General features: G+C 41.4%; 1 protein-coding gene across 1 annotated transcript in view; it reads left to right on the plus strand.

The window, feature by feature from the left end:
- The window catches only part of GRK3 (G protein-coupled receptor kinase 3), a 1,147,860-nt gene that overhangs the window by 1,092,929 nt on the left and 26,941 nt on the right, over nt 1–27,990 (plus strand). The window contains exons 18-19 of the mRNA XM_085636358.1: nt 6,935–7,097; nt 22,411–22,547. Coding sequence (XP_085492484.1) covers nt 6,935–7,097; nt 22,411–22,547 — 300 coding nt within the window. The remainder of the gene's footprint in view (nt 1–6,934; nt 7,098–22,410; nt 22,548–27,990) is intronic.

Raw genomic sequence — 27,990 nt, forward strand, 5'->3', positions numbered from 1 at the left:
TCACATAGTCATCTCCTGACTGATATGCAGCACACTTGACCACTGCCACCTCTTTTGGCAATTGTATTGCTTCAAGCAGTTCTTTTACAAATTATCCACTTTTAATTGGGGATCCTGAAGAAGTCAAGAAATCCCTCTGCATCCAAAGCTGTCCAAAATCATGCACAACCCTGGAACCATACTGGCTATCAGTAAAAATGGTTACTTTCCAATTTTTCCCAATTTTGCAAGCTTTAATCAGAGCTATCAATTCGGCTACTTGTGCAGATTTGACTCCTGGTAAATAGGATGCTTCGACTATTCCAGCCAATGTACAGACAGTGTGAGCAGCACTTAGTCCTCCCTCTTCATGGTGCATACACGAGCCATCTACAAATAGCTCATGTTCAGCATTCTTCAAAGGTTCTTCCTGTATGTCTGTATGGGGTTTTGTCCACAGTTCAGTCACATCCAAACAGTCGTGCTCGACTTCATCTCTCACTTCTTCTCCATATACATCTGGTAATAAGGTGGCAGGATTAAGTACAGTACACCTGACTATTGTCACGATTTCAGCACCCAATATGATTCTTTCATACTTAGTCATCCGACTAGGAGTAAGATACTTAGTTTGAGTTCTTGTTAAAAGAATCTCAACTGAATGTGGAACATGCACCTTCACAGGATATCCCATCACTATTGATTTGCTTTTTTCCAGACTCATACAGGTTGCAGCTACTGCTTTTAAACAACCAGGTAAAGCTGAGGCTACTGGGTCCAAAGTATTTTTAAAGAACAAAGGTCCTTAGCTTAATGATAGATAATAGAGACATTTCGACATAGACTTCAATGAGAACTATGGACAGTCTTGCAATGTCCAGCCGGACAGAGGAACATTTATTTCGAACAATACACAAGGAATATAACAGAATGAAAACCACGGGGAAAATAAAACAAGGGCAAAATCCTGTACCGAGCTTTAGCAGAAGAGAAATGAAAAGAAAGCAAGAATAGCAGGCAAAAACATAGGGAGCAAGTGGTGGCTCGAGTAAGCTCTAACCAACAGTAACCACAATACAATTTTCACAGTGGATAAATCGCGGTACTGTTTGAAAAGTCGACGTTTCCCTCTTTCTCTCTGTTTCACCCTCCCTCTTCTCTCTCTCTTCTCCCTCTCCCTCCCTCTTCTCTCTTTCCCACTCCCCCTCTCTCTTCTTCCCACCCTCTCTCCGCACTCTCCCCCTCTTCCCGCTCTCTCCCCCTTTTTACTCTCTGTCCCCTATTCACCCTCCCTCTTTCCGCGCTCTCTCTTCATCTTCTCTCTCTCCCACTTGCCACTCTCTCCCACTTCCCTCCCTCTCCCCCCTCTCTCTTGCACTCCCCTCTCTCCCTCTTTCCCCTCTCTCTTGCACTCCCCTCTCTCTCCATCTTCCCCCTCTCTCTCTTGCACTCCCCTCTCTCTCCCTCTCTCTTGCACTCCCCTCTCTATCTCTTCTTCTTCTCTCTCTCTCTCTTTCTCTCTCTCTCTCACTCTCCCTATTTCCTCCCTCCTCCCCTCCCTCTTCCCCCTCTGACTCCCAATATGCAAAGAAGCATATGGACTGCACCGAGGTAAGCAGAAACAAGCATAGCATAGCCAATAGGTCTCGCTTTTGGGACCTTATAAGTATTTACTTATGCAGCACAATATCCTTGGTGCAACATCAACTGTTGCATGGCTAAACACTTATAAGATCCCAAAGGCGAGACCTATTGGCTATTCCAATGCTTGTTTTTCTTTTTTCTCCGTACATTTTGGGTGTCGAGCAAGACCACTGACTCTTGAGAACAATGGATCGGTGCACTCCCAAGTTAATATAATGTCAATAAAGAAGCTTGATCAGTGTCTTTGTTGCAAAAATATATAAATCTTTATTTTAAACAATCAATGGGATTTGCGCAAAACATCAGCCAACGCATTTTGTTCAAAGGTTGAACTTCGTCAGGGCAAGCATAGCAGAAGGTGAATATGGCGAGTATTGTGCTTGTAATAGGAGGTTCTATGGGCCCATCTGGTACGGACCCTGTTCTCGAATAATATCAAGTGTCCTCGATCTTGTCACTGCATACGTTGTATGGGCCTCCTTGATAAGGGCCAATATAATATTCCTGCAGTCTCTTTCCAAGGCATCTTGGCTCAAGGAACAGCATCCCATTTCACTCTTCTTCTGTGTCCTCTGTGTCTTTCCTCCACTCTTTCTTGCACTTTTGCTGCCTTATTTGCACTTTTCTGTGACCAGCCCAATCCAGCTCCCCTTCCTGCTCCTGCCTCCCCAACCCCTACTTAATGGTGGCCGCTGCTGGGACAGGCGAGCAAGACCACTGACTCATTGTCAGTGAAATTGCTCCCCCTCCCTCGCAGCTCCACCATTAAGTGAGACCTTCCGCCAAGCCCCTGCACTCTCGAGTGTTGGTGTTCGAGGCCCTCCTCCATCCGCAGGTTTCACCTGCGCCTCATCCCTGGTGGTCCAGTGGACCTCTGTCTCCATTCTCTTGCTCCGCTTTTTCTCTCCTTTTTCACTCGTTTTTCCCCTTCACTTCTATCTCCCCCCTTCACTCTCCTTCTGGGTCTTTCCTCAGTTTTCTGTCTTTTTCCCCTCATTTCAAGCTCCCCCCTTCACTCTCCTTCTGTCTTTCCTCCGTTTTTCACTTGTTTTTTACCCTCATCTCAATCTCCCCCTTTCTCTCTCCTTCTGTGTCCTCTGTGTCTTTCCTCCACTCTTTCTTGCACTTTTGCTGCCTTATTTGCACTTTTCTCTCTCTTTTTGCCTTTTTCCTTTTTTCAGCCCGTTTTTCCCCGCCGCTGCCCCTGCGGCCCCTCCCCCCAGCACGACCAGTGCGACTTGCCCAATCCAGCTCCCCGCTCCCGCCTCCCAGCTGTCCAGCCCTCCCTGACCCCTACTTAATGGCACAGCCGCACCAATGGCTCGCCAAAGGCAAGCCTGTCTGCGCCAGTCCGCGACCCGACTGCGATCAGTGCCAGGAACCCTGGATCTCTGCACCACCAACACTATGACCCAGCAGCACTCCATGCTCTCAACTCAGGCCACAACAACAACTGCAAGCTAGCATCACCAGCCAACACCCATGATCCCTTCAGCTGTCACCGCTGCCGGCACACCTGCAGCACCGCCAAGACCAAGGACCCAGCGCAACCTGCCCGCAGGAACACAACCGAACCGAAGACCCTGCAACGCATCCTCCTCAACGTCCGACCCCTCAACAAACATGCCACAGAAATCTGGGACCTCCTCGACAGCACCACTCCGGACGTAGCATGCTTTTCTGAAACCTGGACCAACACCACCTCGGGACCGGACATCGCCAACGCCATTCCCCAAGGATACAAGATCTCCAGGAAGGACCACCCCACCCGCCTGGGAGGAGGAATTGCCATCGTCCACATATCCACCCTCCACCTGAGCACACTCCCCGACGAGCCCACAGACCTGATGGAACACTTTCACTTCAAGATACTGGCCAGCCCTACCTCCACCCTCCGTAGAACCCTCATCTACAGACCCCCTGGACCCCGCGGACTTTTCGCCAACTCCATAACGGACATCATCTCCCCGCATGCCATCGCGTCCACCAACTACACCCTACTGGGAGATCTCAACTTCCACCTCGACAACAAACTGGACCCCAGCACCACATCCCTCCTGGACAACCTCCACAACATTGGACTCCGCCAGATCGTGATCGAACCCACGCACTCAGCAAGACACACCCTCGGCCCCCTCTTCACAACAGGAAACTCCATCACCTTCAGCCACACCACCGAACTCCCATGGACTGACCATCGATGCGTCCACTTCACCTTTAGAACACCCACCATCCACAGACACCAGCAACTGGACCAGAATCACCGACGACCAGCTAATCTCAACACTCAGCAACTCCACCCCAACCATCGCGGAAAACGACGACCCTAACACCGCAGCCCGAACCCTGCACAGATGGATCTCCAACAGCGCCAACACCATAGCCCCCTCAATAAAAGCAACAACAGCCACACCAAGAAAGCCAGATGGCTCACCACCGAACTTTGAGAGTCCAGGCGCACTTGCCGCAGAATCTCCCCTCATGCACTCAACAGCAAAGAACTCTTCAACATCATCAAGGAGTTCGCCCAAACCACCAGCGAGTCCACCGACATCCCTCCCTCACAAGACCTCTGCGACAAACTCAGCACCTTCTTCCACCACAAAATCAAGAGCATCTACGACAACTTCGACAAAGACAACCAACACACTGAACCCTCACCAACCACCCCGACACCCTGAAGCCAGCGATCAACAACTGGACAGTCCTCACCACCGAAGACACACTGAAGATGATGAAGTCAATCCACTCCGGGGCCCCCACGCAACCCTGCCCCCACCTCATTTTCAACAGAGCCGCCGCACCATCATACCCATGCTCTGCCACACCATCAACCGCTCCCTGGCAACTGCCTTGTTCCCTGATGACTGTAAACACGCCGATATCAACCCCCTCCTGAATAAACCCTCGGCGGACCCCCACCAACCTCAAAAACTACAGACCCATCTCCCTACTCCCGTTCCCAGTGAAAGTCACAGAGAAAGCCATCAACAGCCAACTCGCCACATTCATAGAAGAGCACAACATCCTCGACTCCTCCCAATCCGGCTTCAGTAAAAACCACAGTACGGAAACCGCCGTGATTTACATTTACTGTGAGTAAAACCTGTTTTACTGTTCACTCAAACGCTGACGAACCTGCTACTCCTTCGATATTACCCTTTCTAGGTGATAAAAGACCAAAGTTTCACCAGAGAACTCTTTGCTATCAATCACTCTAACTTTTATACAAACAAATCCCTAATTCAGCACTGCCAGCCTTGCATAGCCTTTCAGCGCTATCTTTAACAAATGAGTAACCTCACTGCAGTGTGGTTTCCATTCACCACCCGCTATTAAATATTCCTGGGAATTTCCAAACAACATAAAACAAAGTACAAACGGGTTTGTTAATACATAATCGATAATTTAAACTTCTATATTTTCACCTAACTAGTTAATAAAATCAACCGTAGCTCTGCTACCAGAAAAACTAATCCAGTGGGTTACCAGCTAGAGATACTCGCAAACCACATACTCACCTGGGCCCATTAAACACACATTCACATGAGCTAGTAAAGTACTGCTGGGGTCAATTTGTTGTACTAATACCTGTAAGATAAATTTACCTCATCCTTTCTTTACTAAACCTTTCCAACTGAATATACTTTCCTCTAGTCAATGGACCTTTTTAGTTAACTATTGTAGGCAAAAATTGACATAGAATAAATCTTTTTAAATACCCACACTCGGGAGAGTTTTAAATTTTTATCTATTTAAATTCATGTGATCCAAGAACCCAAAATACAATTCGTACACCGTTTTCTCCAAGGAAGGAAATCAAATTTAAGTCAGAAAAATCGTTAAACAATGTTATTACGATGACAGTACCTGAATAGGGAGAAACAGAAAGAGCAATACAATGACATACTACACAGAATTATAGTTACCTAGGATGGTGTGGAAACCAACCCCTCGGCCAAGGAGCTGGAAAGGGTCCCCTGGGACAGATCAGGGGACAAAGGTTCAGGACAGGATTCATGCACAGGATAGATGGCCTTATCTAGATACGACGCCTGCGTCGCACCCCTCTCTGACACTATCTTCTTCCTCGATTCTTCCCCGATCTTCTTCTATTATGTGCCTCCTCCATTCTTCCGCGATCTTCTTCTAATTAATTGGCTCAAATTCTACGTTCGGAAAGCGATTCTTCTTCAGCATTTATTCAGTTCTCGGACAGCATCCTGGGATCTCAGCATCTCGGCAGTACGAGCATAACTAAACTACCTCAATTATACCCTTCTAATGGCATGTACCACCCCTAAATGTTTCAAATGTTTGAAACTCCTAATTTTGATTGGACAGGAAAGGGGGGATGATCATCACACCAGGCTAAGTTTTGATAATTTTCTTTAGTCTATTGTTCAGCGTTCCTGCCCCTTAATTAATTTTCACAAGCTTTATTTCCCACTCGCAATTCACATCTTTATCAATAAAAAAATACAATTTAAAATTTTCTCATTCATCATTCAGGATGTCCACTGCTTCTCAGGACATGTTGCGATTGTGGCCTTGGCTGAGGTTCAAGAAAATCATCATGGTTCCTGGCGGGTTAAGGGTGTGCATGTGTAGGGTATCACATGGTATATAGACTTTAGTATTGCTCTGAGGCTCAAATACGAACTAAATAGAAAGAGTCAAAGAAACATATTAAAAATCAAAATAAAATGATTTCGCTGTATACCACCTATCTCTACTCTAATCCCATTTACTTATAAAAATCTTTCGCATTAGCATTTTAATAAAATTACATGGTTTAGTTTCAGCAAAAGCATGCGCTTTAACATGTGAGTTTCTAGCACCCATCTTAAAAGTGATTGCGCAGCTGCAAAGATTTCCCTCCAAGCATAAACTCGTCATTACTACGTAGATGTAGTTGATGCATGCGCAGTACAGAATTCTGCGTTAGCAGCCATTTTAAGTCACACTCAGGTTACTTGTTAGTACGACACATATGCAAGCTTCCCCTAAGCTTAAATGTATGAACTGTAATGCATGTTAGTATTTACAAACATAATTATTACGGTATTATAAGTTATTTGAGAGGATTGTATCTGATCAAGTCTCTTTTACACGAGTCCTTGCTCCATCAGGTGATAAATATGATCCGAACAAAAGAACGGAGTGCTACATCTTTGCTGCCATGTCTTGTTTGTACTTAAGTAGTGCCTTCAGAAAAAACCTCAATCTTATCCATAGGAACATTAAGTTTGTTGGAAGCTGAAGAACAAATGAGATTTAAACAACGTTTTCTTTAAATTTTTTCCACTAGCTTCTTGACAGTGATCAAGAACTCTACAAGAACTTCCCACTTGTTATATCTGAGCGGTGGCAACAAGAAGTAGCAGAAACTGTTTATGAGGCAGTCAATGGAGACACAGACAAGGTGGAGTCTAGAAAGCGAGCTAAAAACAAGCAACTTGGTCATGAAGAAGGTAAGGTTATGACAATTCACATTGAGGTATATACACATTTACAAGAGAAGAAGAGATAAAAGCAAACAGGGATATTTTTTCAATGTTATGATTATGGACGTAATCTCATGAAACACACAAAAGGTGATAGGAGGAATGTTTGCAATTTGTCTATCCACTGGCAATCACACTGGGTAGCATCCCAACCCATCGTTCTGTTGCTCACCATTCCACCTCAGTTTAGTCCCAGACACATGCAAATCAATGTTGACCCTGCTCCCCATGGGAACAGTCCTGCCTGAACTGCTAGGCCAGGTCCTCCCTGCAACCCATAACCAGTTTCGCCCTAGTGATGGGCTCATCAGCCAGGTACAGCTTGGTTCCAGTGACACAGTGCGCATGAAACCCATGTCTGGGCATACACAGGCCATGTAGGGTGACGCATAAAACACACAAAAGGTGATGTCAGTATCCACACCAATACATACCCATACATAGTACACTACAAAGTACCTGAGATTATCAGACACAATACATAATTCCCTTTAAATAATGTAAACCATTAATATATGGAACATGCTGATATTCACAAAGAAAAGCCATGATTCTAGTTAATAAGAACTCTCAGAACTTCACTGAATGTTAAGGCCCATTCCAAAAACAGATGTATTGTACAAAAATCCAATCTGCAGTTCCATCATGGCATGAATATCCAGATAACTCTCCCCTTCGTGCTCACTATGAAGCTTGAAGAAATACATGGATTATGTAAATAGAATTAGTATTCAAAGTAATAACACAGTTTAGCCCATTATAGCTAATTTTGAAGTTCTCTCCTGTTTTTCTTTCTGTCATTTACCTTGGGGAGACATATTTAGATGAAACTGCTAGACAAACTGTTAGGTAAAAGATCTGCCTTAAGCTCTTATAGTATCACTATTTTAGGTTTCTCAATGGCATATCTGATTGTCACAAATCACAGAATCAGGAGCCCAAATAGGTAACTCCGTTCCCACAAAAGAACTTACTTTCCTGATGATAGGCAAGGCTTTGTGGCAGCAGTGGCCTTTTCCAGCAGAAGAAAGATTGTACTTGTGTCACTAAGTTCTCTGTAAAATTGAACTGCTAACAAGGGGATCATTCAAACCCAAGTAGACAATTTTTATTAGATAAAAGATGAGCAATCTAGTCACATCCAGAAGCGACATCAGTTATTTAAAACAATGCCAATTAATAATAAGCATGAGGGAATAAAACCACCAAAACAGGTTTCTTGAATACAAGACTGGCATTAAGGAGCCTGTTCACAAACTGCAATTTGTAGTACTACAGTTCCATTAGTCACGTACTACAAAATGCTATTATCTAACCTTTCTTGCGAAGGCCTCCACCACTCCTATCTTTTCCTTGCAAAGGTTTCTGCCACATGCGGTCTACAACTGTGAAAAGGACAGGGGATATGGCTGGACAATAGGCAATACTTACCATTAAATCAGAGGTGTTTAGGGAGGGACATGCAAATAAACACCCTCACCCACAAAGTAGAGAGGCCATTGCTTTTCGCAAACTGCAGTACTTAAGTTACTGCAACGGGGTCAAAAAGGCCAACCTCTCAGGTACTGTAATACGCTCACATAGAAAATGACGTAGAGATGCAAAATAGCTCCCCATAAAAATTTAAGTTAAATAAAAGTATTTCAACTTTTTTAATAAATCTATAGATTTTGTTTCATGTTTAAACATTATATTTTATTCATGAATAACTATTAGTTTAATAAGCTACATATTTTAACATTAAATTAAACTTGTAACTTTGGTTAAAAAATGTAAATATGTTTAATTTATTCTATACCTAACTGTTGACACATTTGTAAGAAATTGGGGTATTGGTTGACGGGATGGAAACTCTACTGAAGCAACAACCACACAAACCTTGCCAAGAAAAACCACAATATACACTAAATTAACCTATGATCAGGTTGCTTGGTACAAAAGTAGTCAGGTTTCACTTGGAGGCACTGTGCAAAGTATTTATGCAACACATAAACAGTAATAAAGTGAAAACACAACACAAGAAAATTCCCAAACCGATTTAGGAAAATAGTCCCACTGAATGAATGAATGAATTTATTTAATGCACAGTTACATAAAACCATTTGCAACATGACTTGCATACAAATTTAAAAGAAGGTTATAGTAGCAATTGTTTAAAAGAACATTCATATAAAATGGGTTTACGAACAGCATTATCAAAAACCGAATAAAAAGATATGTTATATACATTAATAAAATGGCAAGGGATTGCCAGTTCAGCCTATTGCCAATTTGATACAGGTACTGAGGATGTTAGTTAAAACAACGTCATCATGAGCTAATTGCTGGAGTCTGAGTGTTTAACAAACCAGGTTGCCTCTTGTATTGCCTGGCCCCTTCCTCTTCCATAAGCATAAGGTGCAGCTCGGCCATGTATCTCCCAAATCTGCCCAGATCTGACAGTAGGGGCCTAGAAAAGAGAACCAAGACTGCTTCTTTCACAGTACGGACTCCGTGACGCAGCCATATGTATTTTAACAGGTTATTACGAGGCTGCAGCATACCGGGACAGCAACAAATCAAGTGTAGCAAAGATTCCGATTTAAAGTTGCAGATTCGGCATCTGGTTTTGTGTTCAAGGGATTTCCACCCAGGGTTTAGTTCTTTAATTGGGAGGGGCACTAATTTGGCCCATACAATGTTTTTTAGTGCTTTCCTCCCAAGTGCGTGGGTGAGATATGAGGTTCTGGACTTTCTTAGAGTCCAGAGGTGTCAGGGAAACAACACCCAAAAGACCCCTGAGTTCCTTCCTGCCTTGGTGCACAAATAAACAGAGACACAGGCTTCTCGATGGTGGCGTCAGAGACCAAGGTTTATTTACTGCAGGGACACAGAAGTCGTAGGAACCACACAAAGGCAGAATCTAGGAGACTGTTCAAATTGTATAAAGTGGGTCGCTCCTTAAATACACCAAATGTGTCCTCAGGCAGCATTGCAAAAATATCTTTCATGCCCAGCCCGGTATCCCAAACAAACAATAAACATATACCAAACGATAATTATTCGTAAGTTTCCAGTGTTCGATCAAGTCTTCATGTCAGTTTTCCATTCTTCGACCGATCCTCCCCATCATAAAAATTGTATCCTCCCCATAGTAAAAGCCCAGAAGGAGAGGAGCAGAGCCAGGTGTGAAAGATAGATAAGTAGGATAAGAGATGCTTGTGGGTCATAAACGGGCATGGCTACTGTCTTCGGCCTCCTAATCGCGATCAGGCCAACGAACACAAGAACCAGTATAGCATGATTGGCCTCAGGCAAGGGAGGTAGCTTCTGCCTAGTCACGCAGCATCAGCTTCCTTGGACTAAAGCTTACGTGTCCTTAACAAGGTGATTCAGCCAGGGTCATTGCTTGTCCATTGACTATGTGAGGGCAAGAAACAAAATGGATGCCGTATCTATAATGGATGCCATGAATTTACAACAGAATGCCCTATTTCTCAGTGAATCCACGCTCGTAGCACAGCGAAAACACTGCCACATACTAAATGGATCATTTACGGTTCGCTGGTACCAAAATCGTGTCAGTACTACGATACCGAACACACGGGTTCGGATCGCTACAGAACCTCAGATAGGGCTGGATTTTATGCCCTGCATATGATGTTATCAGCCCTGGTAGACCTCTTCCTGTTACATATTCTGCAAGGTCATTTTTATTTGACAGTTTGTAACATTGTTTATTGATTGCATTTTTAATGGCCAGTTAGTTTATCGTCCCTTGGTCCCAGTTTTCAATGACTAAACCCAACTTTTCCACTGCCTCCTCCATATAGCATTGCCACAGGTTGATTGATCCCCCGTAGATCGGCTTCAGCTTGCTCTTTAAGCTACCTGCTGGGGCTGTTAGTACTTGATAGTAATATTTTGCATGCATTCCCAAACTAATTAGGCAGTTGCGAGTGTGTTTAGGCAATTTAAAGATGCATTTATAGGCCTGACATTGTGCTTTGTCTTGCATTGATTCCATTTTACCCGGGAATGCCTGCTGTGCATACCCTGCAGTTGCCCTGATTTTGGCTTGTATTACTTTTCTAATAGGAGCTGTCGTTGGACTTTGCATTAGCTCATTTAGTTTACATAAGGCATAGGTTGTTGACTGTGCTTTGGCCTTCATTTTGTGTAGATGTAGTCCCACTGAAAACGTTACCTTCTCAAAGCACAGCAGGAAGTGTCCAGTTTGTGGTGGAGGATGCCAGCATTTCAGGATTTCAACTTTTCTTGAAGAGGAGTGCGCTCTGATTCCAGCCAACAACCCAAGACCTTTGATGCACTTCTAGAGGATCTGTGACTCACTCTAGCAAAGGCCAGCAGGACTTAGGCAGGCCCATTTGCAAGTCCAATTGCATCAGGGCAACTGGTCAGTTGTAGGGAGGCCCCTGGGCTTAATGTGTCCATGTAGCTCAGAACAGGAGGTCAGCAATCTGACCCTTGGAGTCACTCAGTTTAGCCTGGGATGAAGGGAGTAGGTCCTGTCTTCATTCTCAGAAGGGAAGACAGGCCTCAAGCAGCAGGGCAGCCCTCTGGTAGTAGCAGGGTGGTCTATTGACAGGTCCCAAGCTTCAGGGCAGTCATCTGGGGAACCAGGCAGTCCTTCTTCTGTAGTGTCCAGAGGTCCAGGAGTATACTGATGAGTGGCTCAGGAGGTCCAGTATTTATCACTGGTCCAAGCCTCTGAAGTGGGGGAATCTTCTAGGCTACCCCCATATCTAGTTCTAGAAAGTGCTTCCCTTCCCCTGCCAAGGTTCCAAGAAGTCTGGGGTGACAAAATACTAGTGTTGGGTTCCTTTGTGTGTGTGTGATGGAGTCAGCCCTTTGAAGTGTAAGGGGGCAGGGAATAGCTCCGCCCTCAGCCATCCTGGCAGAATGTCCTATCCTGCCCACACCTATTTCTCTTTTGTTCTCCGTCTTGTCCCAATATACTTTCCTAATGGAGACCCATTAACAGGCTTAGGCAGCAGAAAACTCTTAGAAAGTCTCAGAAATGTTTGGTCAGGAAAATGTCAACTTGTTATACCTATCTGCTCCCACTTAAAAATGTGTACTTATTAAATGTAATGAGAAAAACCAATGTATTTCTCTGGGAGAGGTCAACCTTACCATACTGAAAAACAATTTTAGGAGTTTTTCACTATCAAGACTTTATAAAACGTAAGACAAAACATGTCCTACTTTCAAAATACAATGTACCCTACTCTGTGGGCTGTTTAGGGCCTGACCTGGCAGTGACGTAAATGTACTAAGAAGCAAGAATTAGGCCTGACAAAAGGTTTATTTTTCCAGATCTAATTGGCAGTTTTAAACTGCTCTGCATACTGCAATGGAAGGCCTGATACATGTTTTAATGTGTCACTTTAGTTGGTGGCACAATGAGTGTTAAAGGCCCACCAATAGTATTTCATTTAGAGACCCTGGATACATGTAGTACCACTTTACTAGAGACTTACAAGCAAATTAAATGTGCCAATTGGGTGCTAGCCGATTTCACCATGTTTAAAGTTGAGAGCACAAGCACTTTAGCACTGGTTAGCAGTGTTGAATTGCAGTCCTAAAGTCAACAAAAACTAATTCAGAAAACTGGAGGGTTGAAGGAAAAAGGTTTAAGGGAAGACCACACCTAGGTTGCTAGACCCTGTGAGCTTGGATAGCTTTATCTTCTTAGCTGACTTGGAAGCCCTCGGTTTGACTCTTCATAACAAGGGATCTACACATCAGGCAGGGCACCTACTTGACCCTATCTTTTCTAACTTCTCTTTAATCTGCAATCAGCCCGCCCTTCCCTTAACTTGGTCAGATCATTTTGCGGTCCATTTCCAACTTACTGTTCCCAGTTTCCCTCTAACTCTGCCCACTTACAGTACTGGGAATAAGAGACCTTGGCACAAGTTAAATCTAGATTTACTAAATCGCCTTCTTGAAGTAAATCCTCCGAATCTGAAACTTTCACTTAATTCTATAAATACGGCAGTGTCCGATTGGTTATCCTCATCAATCAATCTCTGCTTGCCTTTCACATCGAAAACCTTCTCCTCTCACCGCACTCCGGTCCCGTGGTTTAACGACGATCTGAAGAGTTTGAAAACAAAATGTAAATCTTTGGAAAGAAAATGGCGCAAATCATACGCTCCCAGCTGTAAAGTCGTTTATAAGGCAGCTCTCCATATCTATCATTCTGCTTGTAAGGCAGCAAGGGTGGCATATGTTTCTAACACTATTAATAACTCATTGAATCATCCTCAAGTTCTGTTCTCAATGGTGAAAAAAGTGGCTGGTGCAAATACTCTTCCCCTACTTCCCGCTCTTGATTCTATTAAATGTAACAACCTTGCTAATTTCTTAATCGCTACGGTGAAAACGATTTACAATAATTTAACTTCCACTGCCCCTAATGCTTTAATCAAGTCCTGTTCAGATATTTTGCATGTGGATTCTCTCTCTGATGCAGAAAAAATTTCACAATGGCCCCCCCTTGAGGAGATATCTTTTGAGAACTGCCTAACTAGGGTAAAATCAGGTTCCCCTTTGGATCCCTTACCGACTAACATTCTAAAACAACTCTCCCCTATTGCGCTAGGAATCTGCAGACGGCTCCTGAATTCCTCTTTATGTGAGTCCTCCGTCCCATCTGACTGGAAACATGCGATGGTGGTTCCTCTATTGAAAAAGCCTAATGCCGATCCTTCGATCTTAGCCAATTACCGCCCAATTTCGCTTCTGCCAGTGTTTTCCAAAATTTTGGAAAAACATGTTAATTTCCATCTAACTACTCACATTGAAAATTCTGGATTTCTTCACCCTTCTCAATCAGGTTTCAGAACACATTTTTCAACTGAAACCACACTTTTAGGAGTCACTGAACAACTACGCTCCCGCCTTGATCAGGGTGAGACCATGACACTCATCTTATTGGATTTGAGTGCAGCATTTGATACTGTGTCTCACCCCATCTTGTTGAAATCTCTTCAATTAGCAGGGGTAGAAGGTCCAGCCCTGTTGTCGTTGACCGCTTTCCTTGGTGACCGTACATTTCAGGTTTTTTCCTCTGGCTTTTCATCCACCTCCCGTTCATCGGCATTTGGAGTCCCCCAGGGCTCCACCTTGAGCCCTTTGCTTTTTAACATCTATGTGCGACCCCTTGCTACCATCGTCGAGGACGCAGGCCTCACGTTATACTCCTATGCCGATGATACCCAAATCGGCTTTTCTCTATCTTCTTCTAAAGACACTCCTGTATCCTCTTTACAGAGCGGCCTACGCCGAGTCTCGGAATGGATGAATGCCAATTGCCTGAAATTAAATGGGGATAAAACTGAGGTCATTATCCTGGGCAAAGATAAACATCTTTGGAATCCTTCTCACTGGCCCCAAGAAATGGGTCCGTTCCCTCAGCCAGTTGCTCAAGCTCGAAATTTGGGGTTTATCATTGACAGCCAACTTTCCATGCGGCAACAAGCAGTTAGTACCGCTGGTGCCTGTTTTTCCATATTGAGATAGCTACGGAAGATACTTTGGATGCTCCCTCTCTCTACACAGAGAACCATAGTCCAGTCCCTTGTCATCTCTCGTCTGGACTACGGGAATGTACTTTATTTAGGAAGCAACAAGGAACTTCTGAATAAGCTCCAGGTGGTCCAAAATTCTGCGGCGCGCCTCCTTTGTCATGTCTCTAGGAAAATTCCATCACTCCTTTTTTCTACAACCTCCATTGGCTCCGTATTGGCAATCGAATTAAATATAAGACCCTCTGCCACATTTTTAAAATAAAGCAAGGTGAAGCGCCAATGTACTTGCAGAAACTCATTTGCCCCTACACGCCGCACAGCGTCTTACTTTCTTCCACTCTAGGAAATCTGGCACTCCCTAGATTTAAACTGACCAGAATGGGTGGACGCTCTTTTCATACCTTGGACCTAGACTCTGGAACTCCCTTCCTAACCACTTGAAACAGGAATCTTCCTACCTTAAGTTTCGACGAGACCTCAAGACCTGGCTCTTTATTCAGTAATTGGCTCAGTTACCTAGTCTAGTTTTTTTTAGACTCATTTGCGCCGGGAAACCCTGAATAGGGTAGCTGTGCGCCTAATAAATGTAATAATAATAATAATAATAATAATAATAATAATAATAATAATAATAGCTGTAAGAAACTTTTATTACATATTAAATAAAAATAAAAATTGAAGGTAGGATTTGTTTAGAGTTCTTCTTTAAGAAATATTAAATCATTTTAGTTTAATTAATTAATACTCACTTAAGTTAATGTTCGGTAACATTTTATTTGACTAGTTATAGTTTTTAAATAAATATTTAAAATTATTTTACATGAATATTTAACATTAAAATATTTTTATTACTTGTTTTTACAGTTGGATATACATTTTACATTTTTCCTCTACTTTTCCTAGGGAAACCTCGGCCAACATGGCCGAGGTCTCCTCCTACATGTGAAATGTTGTGAGTAGTAATTTTAAACTTGTAAATCTTGGTGCAGGAGGCTCCACCAGAGGATGGAGACATATAAGACTGCACATGGGAATAATTTTACAGTCAAAACGTGTAAAGTTAATACCAGGTGCAGTTGTAGACTTACACCGGAGATGCTGGACGGAGCGCTGAAACGTTTCAGACACACACCCCCAGTCACAGATGTGGGTTGAATCCATCATTGTTCTTTTGCTCACTTCCCCACCTCAGGTCAGACCCAGCTATATGCAAATCAGTCTTGACCCTGTGCCTCATGGAACAGTCCAGCCCGGTTTGCCAAGCCAGGCCTTCCCTGAACTGGCAACAAGGATCCTGGGACTGGTGTAGGGGTAACAACCCTCATCAGCCAGGCAAGCTTGAATCCAGTGGCAAAGTGAGCAAGGGAACCACGTCTGGGCATACCCTGCTAGCTTAGGGCAAACAAAGCAAACACAACGAGATGATGGATGGAACGGTGAAACTTTTCAGACACTCACCCCCAGTCTCAGATCTCGGTTGAATCCATCATCGTTTTTTAGCTCACTTCGCGATCTAAGGTTGACCCACAAGCAAGATAGCACCAACATTATACCTGAGACTTTCTCCTTTTAGGTAGTTTTGTCACCTTACCCTTCTGAGGCTCTGGTTGATATCAAAATCATAGGCCACAAAGATGAGTAACCATTGCATTCTCTGTAGAGTGAGGACTCGTGATGACTTAAAAAACTGCAAGCTTTTGTGATTAGCACTGTGACTCCCCAGGGAAGGTGTAGAATTTTGAGGTATTGCCAGGATTGCTCCTGTTGGTAAATCTGGGAAGGCTCCAAAAACCATGGGTGAATGTGTGGGAACACCCACACTCCATCCATAGAATGCCTTCCCAGAGCAGAGTGACACAAGGCAACAACTTGTGCTGCCCTGCGCTTCTCCAGATTTATGTTCCACGCAAAGCCACACAAGGTGGTTCTGCATGACATAGTCAATCTTATTTAATGGCAATACAAATCCTCAGTAAATCTGAGCCTGATGTTCCACTGAGAAATACGAATTACTGGTGAATTTGTAATTGTGTGTCAGAATCACGGGAAAATTCTTTATTTTGGGCCAGAGTTTCACCTGGAGATTTTGTCTGCTTTTAGCAGAGCTCATAATTCCAAAGGGTCCAGTAACTACTGTTAGAGGCACTACATTAATGCAGACTTAGCAATCTATGACGTATACCAACGTCCATGCAGAGCTGCAGGAATTCCCACTAGGATCCTACATTCCCCAAATATCTGTATCCGGGGATCTCATATACAGCCTGGAGACATGACCCTACGGGAAAGGGGTTGGGGAAAAAAATTAATAGTCAGTTTCAACACTGCAAAACTATCAGGAAAGATGGATTAGTTATCAAATGCATACAGGAAGTATATCTCTCTTAATCAACCTACATGCAAGGGTTATCTAGCCTACATATGTGTGTTAAAGCTGAAGGTTTCCTGCTTGCTGATGTGTTTCATTTATATAATTGTTTCATCACTCCTATGATTCCTTTCTGGGAGAGATAAATAATTAGAGTGAAGACATCCTCTAAACCGTTCAGCAGTGGGTGTGTTTGTGTGTGTGTGTGTGTGTGTGTGTGTGTGGATTCACCTGACACATTTCAGGAAATTTGGAGCCAAGGGATGGCAATTGGTCAACTGTTCACCACTAGCTTCTTACTTTCTCAATGATGTTTAAGCAGTGCACTGGTTTCATGCCTTTTTGTAACTCATAATAGTTCAAATAAGTAGGTTCCAGCATATCACAATCTCATTAGTATCCCAGACTCTTAATTCTGTGCAAATTATTTGTCTTTCACATGAAAACTGTAGTCTTTGATTGTAACATTGATGTCTTCTTTGTGGTTGGCAGAAAGCCTTTATCAGCCCATTGTCCTCTTCCAAAACCATAAACCAAGGAGTGCATTAATATGTGGTCCAAAATTGCTTATTATGTCTTAATATACACATCACAGGTACTGTGCATTTCGCTAAGTCAAATTTAATTCAAAGTCTGAAAGTAATTGAAAAAGAGAGTGACATATTAATCACTGCTTTTTTATATTTGAAATTGTAAGACTTTCTAGTTTTTTGTCTTTAGTTCCCACCATGGTCTGTCTCCTCAATTGATTGCACATCCAAATGATTACTTATTATAAATATTTTATCCAGTCGTACATGTTAAATCTTTATTTAAAGTTCCTATTTATGTGTTGTTTTAAATTGTTAATGCATGTAGCTCTAGAACCTCTAGGAGTTATTAAAGGATTTCTAAAGCTGTGTTTATAAGTAGGTAGATTAGCTCCGAATTCTAATTTTAGACTAATATACAGTTCTATTATAGATTAATTGTTCTAAACCCTACCAGGCAAGACAGATGTCTCACAGAAAGTCATACTTTATCACATTTAAATTGTGTCTAGTATACGAGGTATGATCCTCTGATAATTACATAAAAGTGTGGGGAACTTCGCAAGAGTTCTTGGATTGAACAGATTTGTATCTAAGGAGAAACTGTTGCAGAACCTGTCTTGTATACCATAGCTCTAATCTCGCAAACTCGGTCCCAGCAGCCCTTACTTGCAGCTCTGGTAGAATCAATGTTTTTTTTTAAATTTGTTTTGAGTGTCTTTAGCAAATTGGAAACTGTGAAACATAGCAGCCAAATGAGCTATTTGCATATATCTATTTATCAATATGAAGCTGGCAGGTGTCCTAGATACAGAACAGACTCATCAAAGTCCCAATGGATCAGAAATGTACCCACAGATGTTAAGCCAAGTACACCCGATATGAATAGCACCACAGACTTTCATGTTGACCACTCAGGTCTTACAACGTCTTTTTATTTGCAACAACTGAACATTTAGGATTGTGGTTTTAAATGTCAGAAATTTAGCTTCTTTGTGATATTCAAATACAGTTTATATTTTCCTTTAACACCAATGTAGAATAAATATTGAATATTTCATTCAAATCAATTACTATTAATCAATTCATTTTGCATCATTCTACACTTCTTCAGGAGACTAGTACAGTTAAGAAATTGGTGTGAAATGCAGTCAAATTCCTTGTTAAGAAATTGCTCTACACGCTTGTTCTTTAAAAAGCTGTTGAACACAAATAATCATTGAGTGTAATAATTCATATAATGGTACATTCGGCAAAATTTAAAAATATTCTTGTATTTCTTCTGATCTCGTTAAGGTGTACAATGATTTACACAAGCTTCTTTATGTAGCTTATGTCCTCTTCTAACTTTTTCGATCACAATGGTCATTGTTACATTAAACTTCATAATGAACTGCTACTGTTCATGGAACAATAATTATGCTTCTAATGTTACCATTGATGCCCAAGTCAAAATATTTTCTTGAACATACTTCTATTGCGATCCTTTAATGTATAGGCACCTGAATCATCAACTGTGATACAAATGAGGCATCACAGTAACAGGGCACCACACCACGATATCGAAAAAAGTTAAATTTTGAGATTTTATTTACAGATGATAACAGATTGATATGATTTAACACAATTTATTTAACATGGTTGGTTGACTCAGATTGATCTGTATTTCTGTAATGCACCTCTTGTAATGCTTCGCTCGTGTGCTCTTGGGCACTTTAACAGCATCAACTTGTGTTTTTGCTCTTGTGTTGCTAATTTTTGGACTCCTGTTGCACTACTCTGGTGTGTTTTACTATATGCTTTAATGTCATTTTGCTACTCGTGCTCTAGGGCTTTGCTGACACCCCTACGCTAAACTTGATCTTCTTACCCTGTTGTGTTGTAACCCTCTCCTACTGGCCCACTGTGTTTGTACCCTTGCTTTCATCAATTATGTACAGCGCTCTGATACCCGTATAGGTCTTGTTCGCGCTCTATGAAACTATTCAAATAAAATAAAATAAAATAAATGCTGTGGTGTCCATACGTTAGCCGTTACGTTATCAATACTTTGCTCAAATAAGTTAGTTTAACAAAATTATGAAGCTAATTTGGTAATAGTACCACATCATAAAGTTATATTAGAATACTTTAATTCAGCACAAACTACAATGTATTAAAAAAAGGGAATAAAAAACAAACATTCACAAAGTTGCATTCATTGTGCAAAGGAAAGAGAACACAAGTTGAGCTAGATTAGCATGAAAATGTTAAGAAGTTTGGCATAAATGTGTTTCAGGTTGATTGATGATTTGCCCTGATGCAAAATATAGAACTTCTTTACCACGTTAGAGGGCTCTGAGGTGGAAATGCACACTTTCCATTAGTGCACAAATTAAGTTGGCATGGAATGCACATGTTCTCATACTGATTTACAAATTGATGCTATACATTTTAGAAATTGTATGATGACATTGAGCTGGACAGAAGTCATTCCAAGCATTTTTTGATTAACTGACCTCCCTCATCAGCCAGGATTATGCTGGTGAGACAGTTCCTTATAAAATCATGTACTTTTCAAAGTATAATTTTGAGAATTGGCATTCTAAAGCTCATTTTCAGGAATTAGCTGTGCAAACAGGGAGAACAGATATACCATGCTTCTGCCTATTCAATAGAGACCATCACCTAGTGTCAACCTTGAACTCTATAGGTGTGTCTTTTGAAATTAGCTATTTTACATTTGACATGAGTATAGGCATTATCACAACAGACCTGATGTTTTATACTAAGGGGGTCATTATGAGTGGGCTCAAAGAGATCCCATTACAAACACCATATGAGTGCCAGGGTGCAATTTTCCTTGCAAACAGAACAGGCACAGCATGAGCATCAGCTGTGCATGTTTACTTCCTTGCTGTACAAAAATAACATGAGATCAGTGGTGCATGACACCCTTACATACAAAAAGTGCACATATGCAGTGCAAGTCTTCTTTCCTGCAGAAAAGTTATAACTTTCTTTCATCCATCCATCCTTTTGCCCACAACCTCTATTCACTTACTCCCACACATTCATCCATTCATGAAACAGATACTCTTTATTCACATTTATTTTCTTATTTTCATAAACTCATTCTTTGCTTCAGTTTCCTTCTTGCAGTTTCCTACACATATTGCAGAGGGCATCTTGTTGCAGGGATTCTGCTCAGGAACAGAACTATGCTTGGGACCATAGAACCTCAGTCGTTAGGGACTGAGTTGCCATACCACCTCAGTACTATGAGCCCAAGTCCATCTAGCTATAGGGTCTCACTTGCCCTCCTACTCCTAACCAGAGAGACACGTGAATGGACACCCCAGAACACAACACTCCTGACCCTCTCAGGGATAGTGGTGACAGGACACTCCCTTTCGCTCACACACTCATACTTGTCCACAATAAGATATGAAAGAGACACAAAGGAAGTTTGAAATGTTTACTTAAACTATCAAGCTCTGAAATGCAGTATACATGCCACAATCAGAATACCTATCAAAAATACCATCAGCATTGTCAATAAGCCATATATTATGAAAGGCCCTGCCATAATATAAGGCCAGATAGCCTAACCCCTCCCCTTTTACAGAAGCAAACTGATTATGAGGCAAAATCTCTGGGTTTAGCAGCGGACCCCATACCTTAGCATACACAGGTGAATGTTCTACATCTCAGATACATCTTCTCCTAGGAAATATCAGTCTCTCTCTCTCTCTGTGTTACATTGCTGTGCATACCTATAAGACAAGGTTCGCATGTTAATAAACAACAGCTGCATTTCCTGTGTTGTGTCTAGGTGCGAGTGCCTGACCAGAACAAAATAACAAGGGACATTGTTGTTTGACCTTGTCTGCTGTTCAGACTAAATCCCAGGAAAGAACAGAACAAGAAAACAGCTGCAGGTTCTGTGTGAAAGTATAATGTAGCACAAAAGCAAACAAGTTTGTACAGTAATGTGTGCAAAGCTAAAGTGGCCTGTGTTGCACTTAGTTAGGCTAACGTAGGAATAACTACAATAAGCCCTGTATAGAATACATGACAATCTCTGATATTCTCGTCTTAACATCCTTGTAGACATTATTTTTTTCCACCTCCTTCCTTGATTGATTCATGAGCGCCTCTTCTCTCTGTCTTACCCTGTCCGCTTGGTCAGCACTATTGAGTCTGGTTTATGTTAAACAACCCAATTTTACCTGGCTTCCAAATAAAATGTATGAATATTGTCTTCTTGGCTGTTGTAAAGTACTTTTTAACTATAAACATTGGGGACTGTTTTAAGCATACTAATACAATACAAACTAGTTAAATGTTCCCTTGAAAGAAAAGCAAGTTGATTAAAATCATTCTGACACCCCCATTATAAATGTAACTTTCTTCCACTAAGAGTAATATTCAAGTAGGGAGAACATATGTTCGTCCACAAAAACAGGTATACCCTAAATCAGCAAAATATGCATGTAATGGTTCACTAAGCCCGTACTACCCGATATATTATTTTTTACTGGACATAATTCAAATGTATTTATATGGTTATGGAACCCTGAAAGACTCAAGCATTTGTTGAAATTACCATCTTTCCTTCCCGCACCATAATTCGCACATGCGGGTGTACATTACATATTGCGATCTACATAAAACAGTAGCAAACCAGCACTTTTCAATGTATCTCAAGTTTTGGAAACTGTTGCACAAATTTCGTGTTAAATATTTTTGGAGCTGTTTGATAAGCTTTAACAGGTAACTTTATTTTTCCCCATGAACAAATGACATTTCAGTATCTGCTGTTTTCTATTATTCTTTCATATTCAGTGTTTATTTCCATTCAGATTATGCATTCGGGAAGGACTGCATCATGCATGGATATATGCTTAAATTGGGAAACCCTTTCTTGACTCAGTGGCAACGTCGTTATTTTTACCTTTTTCCAAACCGACTGGAATGGAGGGGCGAAGGAGAATCTCGGGTGAGTTGTACTGCACAAATACACTTTCATTGCAGCTGACAAGGCAGTGTTTTTGTACATTTAACTATCGTACAATTGGAACTAGGAGAAAACCTTTCGTTTAGCACCTGTTGCAGAGATGTGTCTGTCACCAGCAGTAGCTAGTTTGACAAGGTCAACACTGGTCTTCCGAACTCTGAGGTAAATAAATGAAGTACCCTTGAAGGCCTCATTTCAGGTACCGTGGCGATACAGATTCGAGAGCAGATGTTTGCGCCCAAATTGGAATTGCAAGTTTTGGCGAAGATATCAGATCGATTGCTTTTTGCTTAGCACAAATTGTATCCAGGTAAACCTGGTGGAACGTTCATAAAACTTCAGAAGTGGGAACATGCACAGCATTACCGCATTATCCCTCGTTTTCAGGTGAAATGAGGGATATACGATACATTTTCAATGTTGTAATCTCCCTTCAATTAAAGGGTTAGGGCACTTTTGTTTCCACTGCAGTAATCTCCAGACGCCCCAACGTTTTGCTTTCATTAAAGCTCCTGAGAGGGGCTAAACCTGACGCTGGCCTGGAATGCTTCATAATAATTAAAATGCATAGACTTCAACCAACACAGTGCTTTGGAGCAATATTGAGCACATTTGTTTTTAGGTCTGACTTTAGTCAAAACCTTTTTCATTTGACAAAAATGATATGAGTGTATACTTAAAGGGGCTTTTGCTACTTCTCATCCATTAGTCTGTTGTGTCATTCACATTTTACTTCTGCCCACTACAGTATGGGTGGGGCAATGTGTCACACTAATTAAGCCACTGGTTATCTTTACTTTGAGTGATTGCATTTTGCTCTTTCACAAGAAGCACATCCACACCAAAGGTAGTGCCTTTCAGTGCCAGCATTTTTTACTTACTTTGGGGCATATTTATAATAACTGGCGCATCCCTGCATATCAGCAGGGATGCGCCAGTTATTTTGCGCCCCAGCTCCGCCATCATGGATGCGCCGCATTTATAATGTGGCGCACCATGGGGCAAAAACGGCACAGATGCGTCACGCATCTGTGCCGTAAAAGTGGCGCATTGCTTGAGTTGCGTCGCAAGCGCGACGCAGCTCCAGCAAGGCTCTGGGGTGCCCTATCTGCACAATGCTGCGTCAATCCTTACGCCTGCTTCAAGCAGGCGCAGGGTTTTGACGCAGCATGGGCTCAAAAGTGACTGAGTGAAATCTTGTAGATTTCACTCAGTCACTTTTAGGAGGCGTTCCTGCGCCGGAACGCCCCCACCTGCCCTGGAACACCTACATGTGGCGCAGGGCTTTACAACGTGACGCATCTCCCAGATGCGTCACGTTGTAAATACCCCGCACCATGGCGCAGGATTTGCGCCGCTGCTGCGTCACAAAAGTGACGCAACGGCGGCGTAAATGAGGCGCAAGTCAAACATAGATCTGCCCCATAATATTTAGTGTTGTTTTTGGGTTGCGTTTAGAGCCTTGAGTTATAGCAGGACGCTTTTGATGTGAGCACTGCAGCATTCCAACTTTATCAGTTCCTGTTTCCTGTCTGTGCGGTTTTAAATTCCTTTTGGAGTGGCCTTTATTTACCTGACTGCTGCAATTCAGAGCACACCAGGGTGTGTTCACTTGACACTGTCTATATTGAGCTGTCCTCTTTTTATTATGCTCGCAGTGAAGTGTAATTATATCTATTCCATTCTAATACATAAATCGAAAGCTTCAGTGTTATAGGATGTGAATTCATAAGCAGACAATTCTGAAGAGCAGGTTTTTCCTCAATTCGCTATCACCAATGATTTTTTATAAACTTTGCCCAAGAAGAAAAAAGTGCTTTATTGAATTTAGGTGTGGTGTAATTTGAGTTTTAGTATGCAATATATCCATTATTTTATACTGTGACCCTTAGACACATTGAGAAACTGATGGGTTCCTCAGTATCTGAAAATGCAATTGCAGTTATCTTCATGCTGCAGTGAGATAGTTCATTTAGAATATAATCACAGATACATTTGAAGCCAGTGAGCTAACTCATTAAGAGCATCATTTCGTGAGCCAGGTAGGCAGCTCATTACAATGGAGTCAGTGAGACTTTGAATGCTGCTGCTGAGATACTCAGTGGGTTGTTTCTGGATAAACCACCCTGATATGTAAAACAATCCTTCCTTTGTTTCTTTGTTTCTTTGTTTCTTTCTTCCTTTCTTTCTTTTGATTTGTTTCTTTGTTTCTTGCCTTCTTTCAGTGTTGCTTTCTTTCTTGCCAATGTCCGGCTGGCTGGTGTTCTTTTGGTTTTACTAAAATTATGTGCATACATAGTTACTTATATGAGTGTTCTGTGAAACATCATCCATTAGCCCGTGGTTGTGTCATTCATATTTTTCTTCCACCATCTCCAACATGCATCGTGGGGCAGTGGGTCAACTAGCTCACTTCAGCCGTCGGCTGACTTCACTATGAATTATAGCATGCTACCCTTTCTCAAGGAGCACATCCACAAACACAAATGAGTTTCCTTTAGCTCCAGGGAGTACTATGGTAATGTGTGCTTTTTGAGACCAAAAAAACATTGTGTGTCTTTAGCCAATGGTTTTCTTTTTAGATTGATGAGGGATTAAGCATCCTGAACAATAAAGTTTTGCAAAAACCATAAAAAACAGGAACTGCCAAAAGGTGGGCTGCCAACACCAGAAATACTTGTTCTAAGTGCTACTAAAATCTGTCTTGATTTCCTCTGTAATCAGCAGTCTTAACATGTACATAATCAATAAGAACAAATCAGCACTATGTCAGGCTCCTACATAGAATGTTTAAACAATGCTTTCCAGCATATACTAGAAGCACTGGATGGTGTGGGTACTTAATTTGTGAGCGTACTTAAAGGAACTGCAGCTCTACCTAACTGGGCGAAGTACCTTGCACCATAGCTGGTCTCTAAAGCTGGGAACTTGGACATTGATAGACCCCCACTGGCAAAAAATTGAAGCAAGAAGATCATTTAAATTCCTCTGTGTGTGAAATCTTATTTCTTTACGAAGCGCTATACCTTCATGAGAACCTCACCATGAATTTGGGCTTTCATAGCTCAAGATGTTAATCACAACTCATACTAGAAATTTTGAATTTACCTAATGATTGAATTAAGTATCTCAAGTCATGGCGCAAAACTATGAAATGCAATATTTTATCTCATTAATCTGCATCTATGGAGAAGCACTTAAATGTTTATTTTGCAGAAAATCAAGTTTGTTTCTTATAAGATAATATTTAAGAGTGCATTGAGGGTGAGGGTAGTGAGGATTTTTCAGGGTTCATGGATAGATAAAGGTAACAGGTAGTGAGGGGCTATTGTGGTTCTGGGTTGGTTAGGGGTATGGGGTTGTAAGAGGGTTTTAGGATTCAGGGATATGTAGTAAGGATGCTTATTTGGGTTTAGGATTGGGTAAGGGTATCATGTAGAAGGGGGTTTCTAGAGTTCAAGGTTTTTTTAGGTTTAGGAATAGGTAGGGGTAAGAGGTAGTAATGAAATTTTAATGTACACGTTTTTTTTTAGGGTTTAGGGGTGGGGAGGTATGTTACATTAATTTAATATAAACTGGTTTGCTCAAGTATATCAGAACTTCCCAGCAATTTAGTGTTGTAAATGTAAAACATTGTAATGCAATGCATTGTAAAGTTCCATGCATCGTATTATATGTGATGTAATTTACGAAATTGTAAAAAACTTTTTAAAACTGTTGGCATTCATATTTTTATAATCACCTGCACAAGCATATTCGTTCCTAAATCACAATCAAATTAATCATACAGTGTGCTTTTTCTTGAGGTGTTACACAAAGATTTGGACTTATTAAGTCTACGGGTGATAGCTTTGAATGGAAATGATGATGAAAAGCCCACAGATAATGAATTATAGTCCTATACCAAAATATAAAGAGTTTGACATTCTAAAAACAGCATTTTATACTGTTTACAAGCTGTAAACAATATTTTAGTGTTGTGCTTTGTTCAGAGTTTGGCAGCAGATCCTCAGGTAGTTTGCTCAACACTAAGAATAAATATCTCTAAAAGTTAAACAACTGCATGCATAGTTTTGTTTGCTAAAAACGAAAATGAGAAAACATACATGGTTTAAGAATGTGTCCAAAAAGAACTGAAATGACATTTGAAAGTGCTGAATGGCACTAATGTAGCATCTGATGAAAGCTGTGTTTTTGGCGAGTAAGAATATTTGTGGAAATAAAGAGGACCTGAGAGTTCAATATTAGACTGTGAACTATGTTTATGTGAAGGTTCTAAATGGAAAATACCTGTTAGAAGATGAACTGTGAAACAAACCTTTTTGGGGAGAACATTCCTATTTCATCATGTAATTTAGATGATGATTGTATGCGATAATAGCATTTTATAATGTAAGTTTTTGGTTTTTACTCTAATTGAAAAACAGCATGTTACAGTTTTACATCTACTATTTTCATTAAGTATGTGTCTGATCGAAAATACATTTTGTATGTTATACAATGCCATAACATGTAACATATAGCATAAGAATGCAATGTTGGTGTTGTCATGAGATTTACAAATCATCTGGCATTCCAATTTCATGTAGTTACAAAATTCCTCACTGACATTATGAGACCATTATATACAATTACTTGTTGTGTACTATAGACAGTCTGTCAGTCTTTCTCTCTCTCTCTCTCTTTCTCTATCCCTCTCTCTCTCTTTCCCACACTTCTCTCTCTGTATTACTCTTTCCTACTCTATTTCTCTATCAATGTTTAGTATATAACGGGGCTATGGTTTATTGCATCTTTTATGTATAAACTGTAACCCAAATATACATGTGGTACACATAAAGGTTGTCATTAACAAATGTGTAGATAAAAATAATTTGTGCTCCTTATCCACTGTGATTAGGTTCTAAATAATGTGTTACTGTGCAGGCTAGTTGTGGATACACAGTGTGGTAACAAGTGATGTCATTGTTTGCATTTCATATAATATTAATCTTGAGGTTATATTGTGCACCAACAATTTTAAAGCGATGGTGCAAAATAAATTATAAAAAAAATAATTACAAACTTCTAATAGCAATTTATAACACTTACTACTTTTCTAATCCTAACTTGCCATTCTATTCCTTTAGCACTGAATCATATTTTATTCTGTGGCTGCATGTATATTCGACAGTGCCGCTCGCAGGCGCGGACTTTGGTGTTGTTTTAATTTGCTTCATTTATTCTGCATGGAGAAGCTACCGGGAGACTTTCTGTAGCGCTATTTCATTCGGAGCCTGTTTTATCTGCTGGGACTGCGAGGTCCAGGGTGCGTAGCCACAAAATCAGCCCAGCGCACCTGGTCACTCTTCCCGGCCCCTCCTCCCATTGCCCTGCTACAAAACGCCTCGCGGCCCCCGCTTCGCGGGAGCCGCTCGCAGGCGCG

Source organism: Triturus cristatus, chromosome 11, assembly GCF_964204655.1.
Source record: "Triturus cristatus chromosome 11, aTriCri1.1, whole genome shotgun sequence".
In the NCBI taxonomy this organism is placed as follows: Eukaryota; Metazoa; Chordata; class Amphibia; order Caudata; family Salamandridae; genus Triturus; species Triturus cristatus.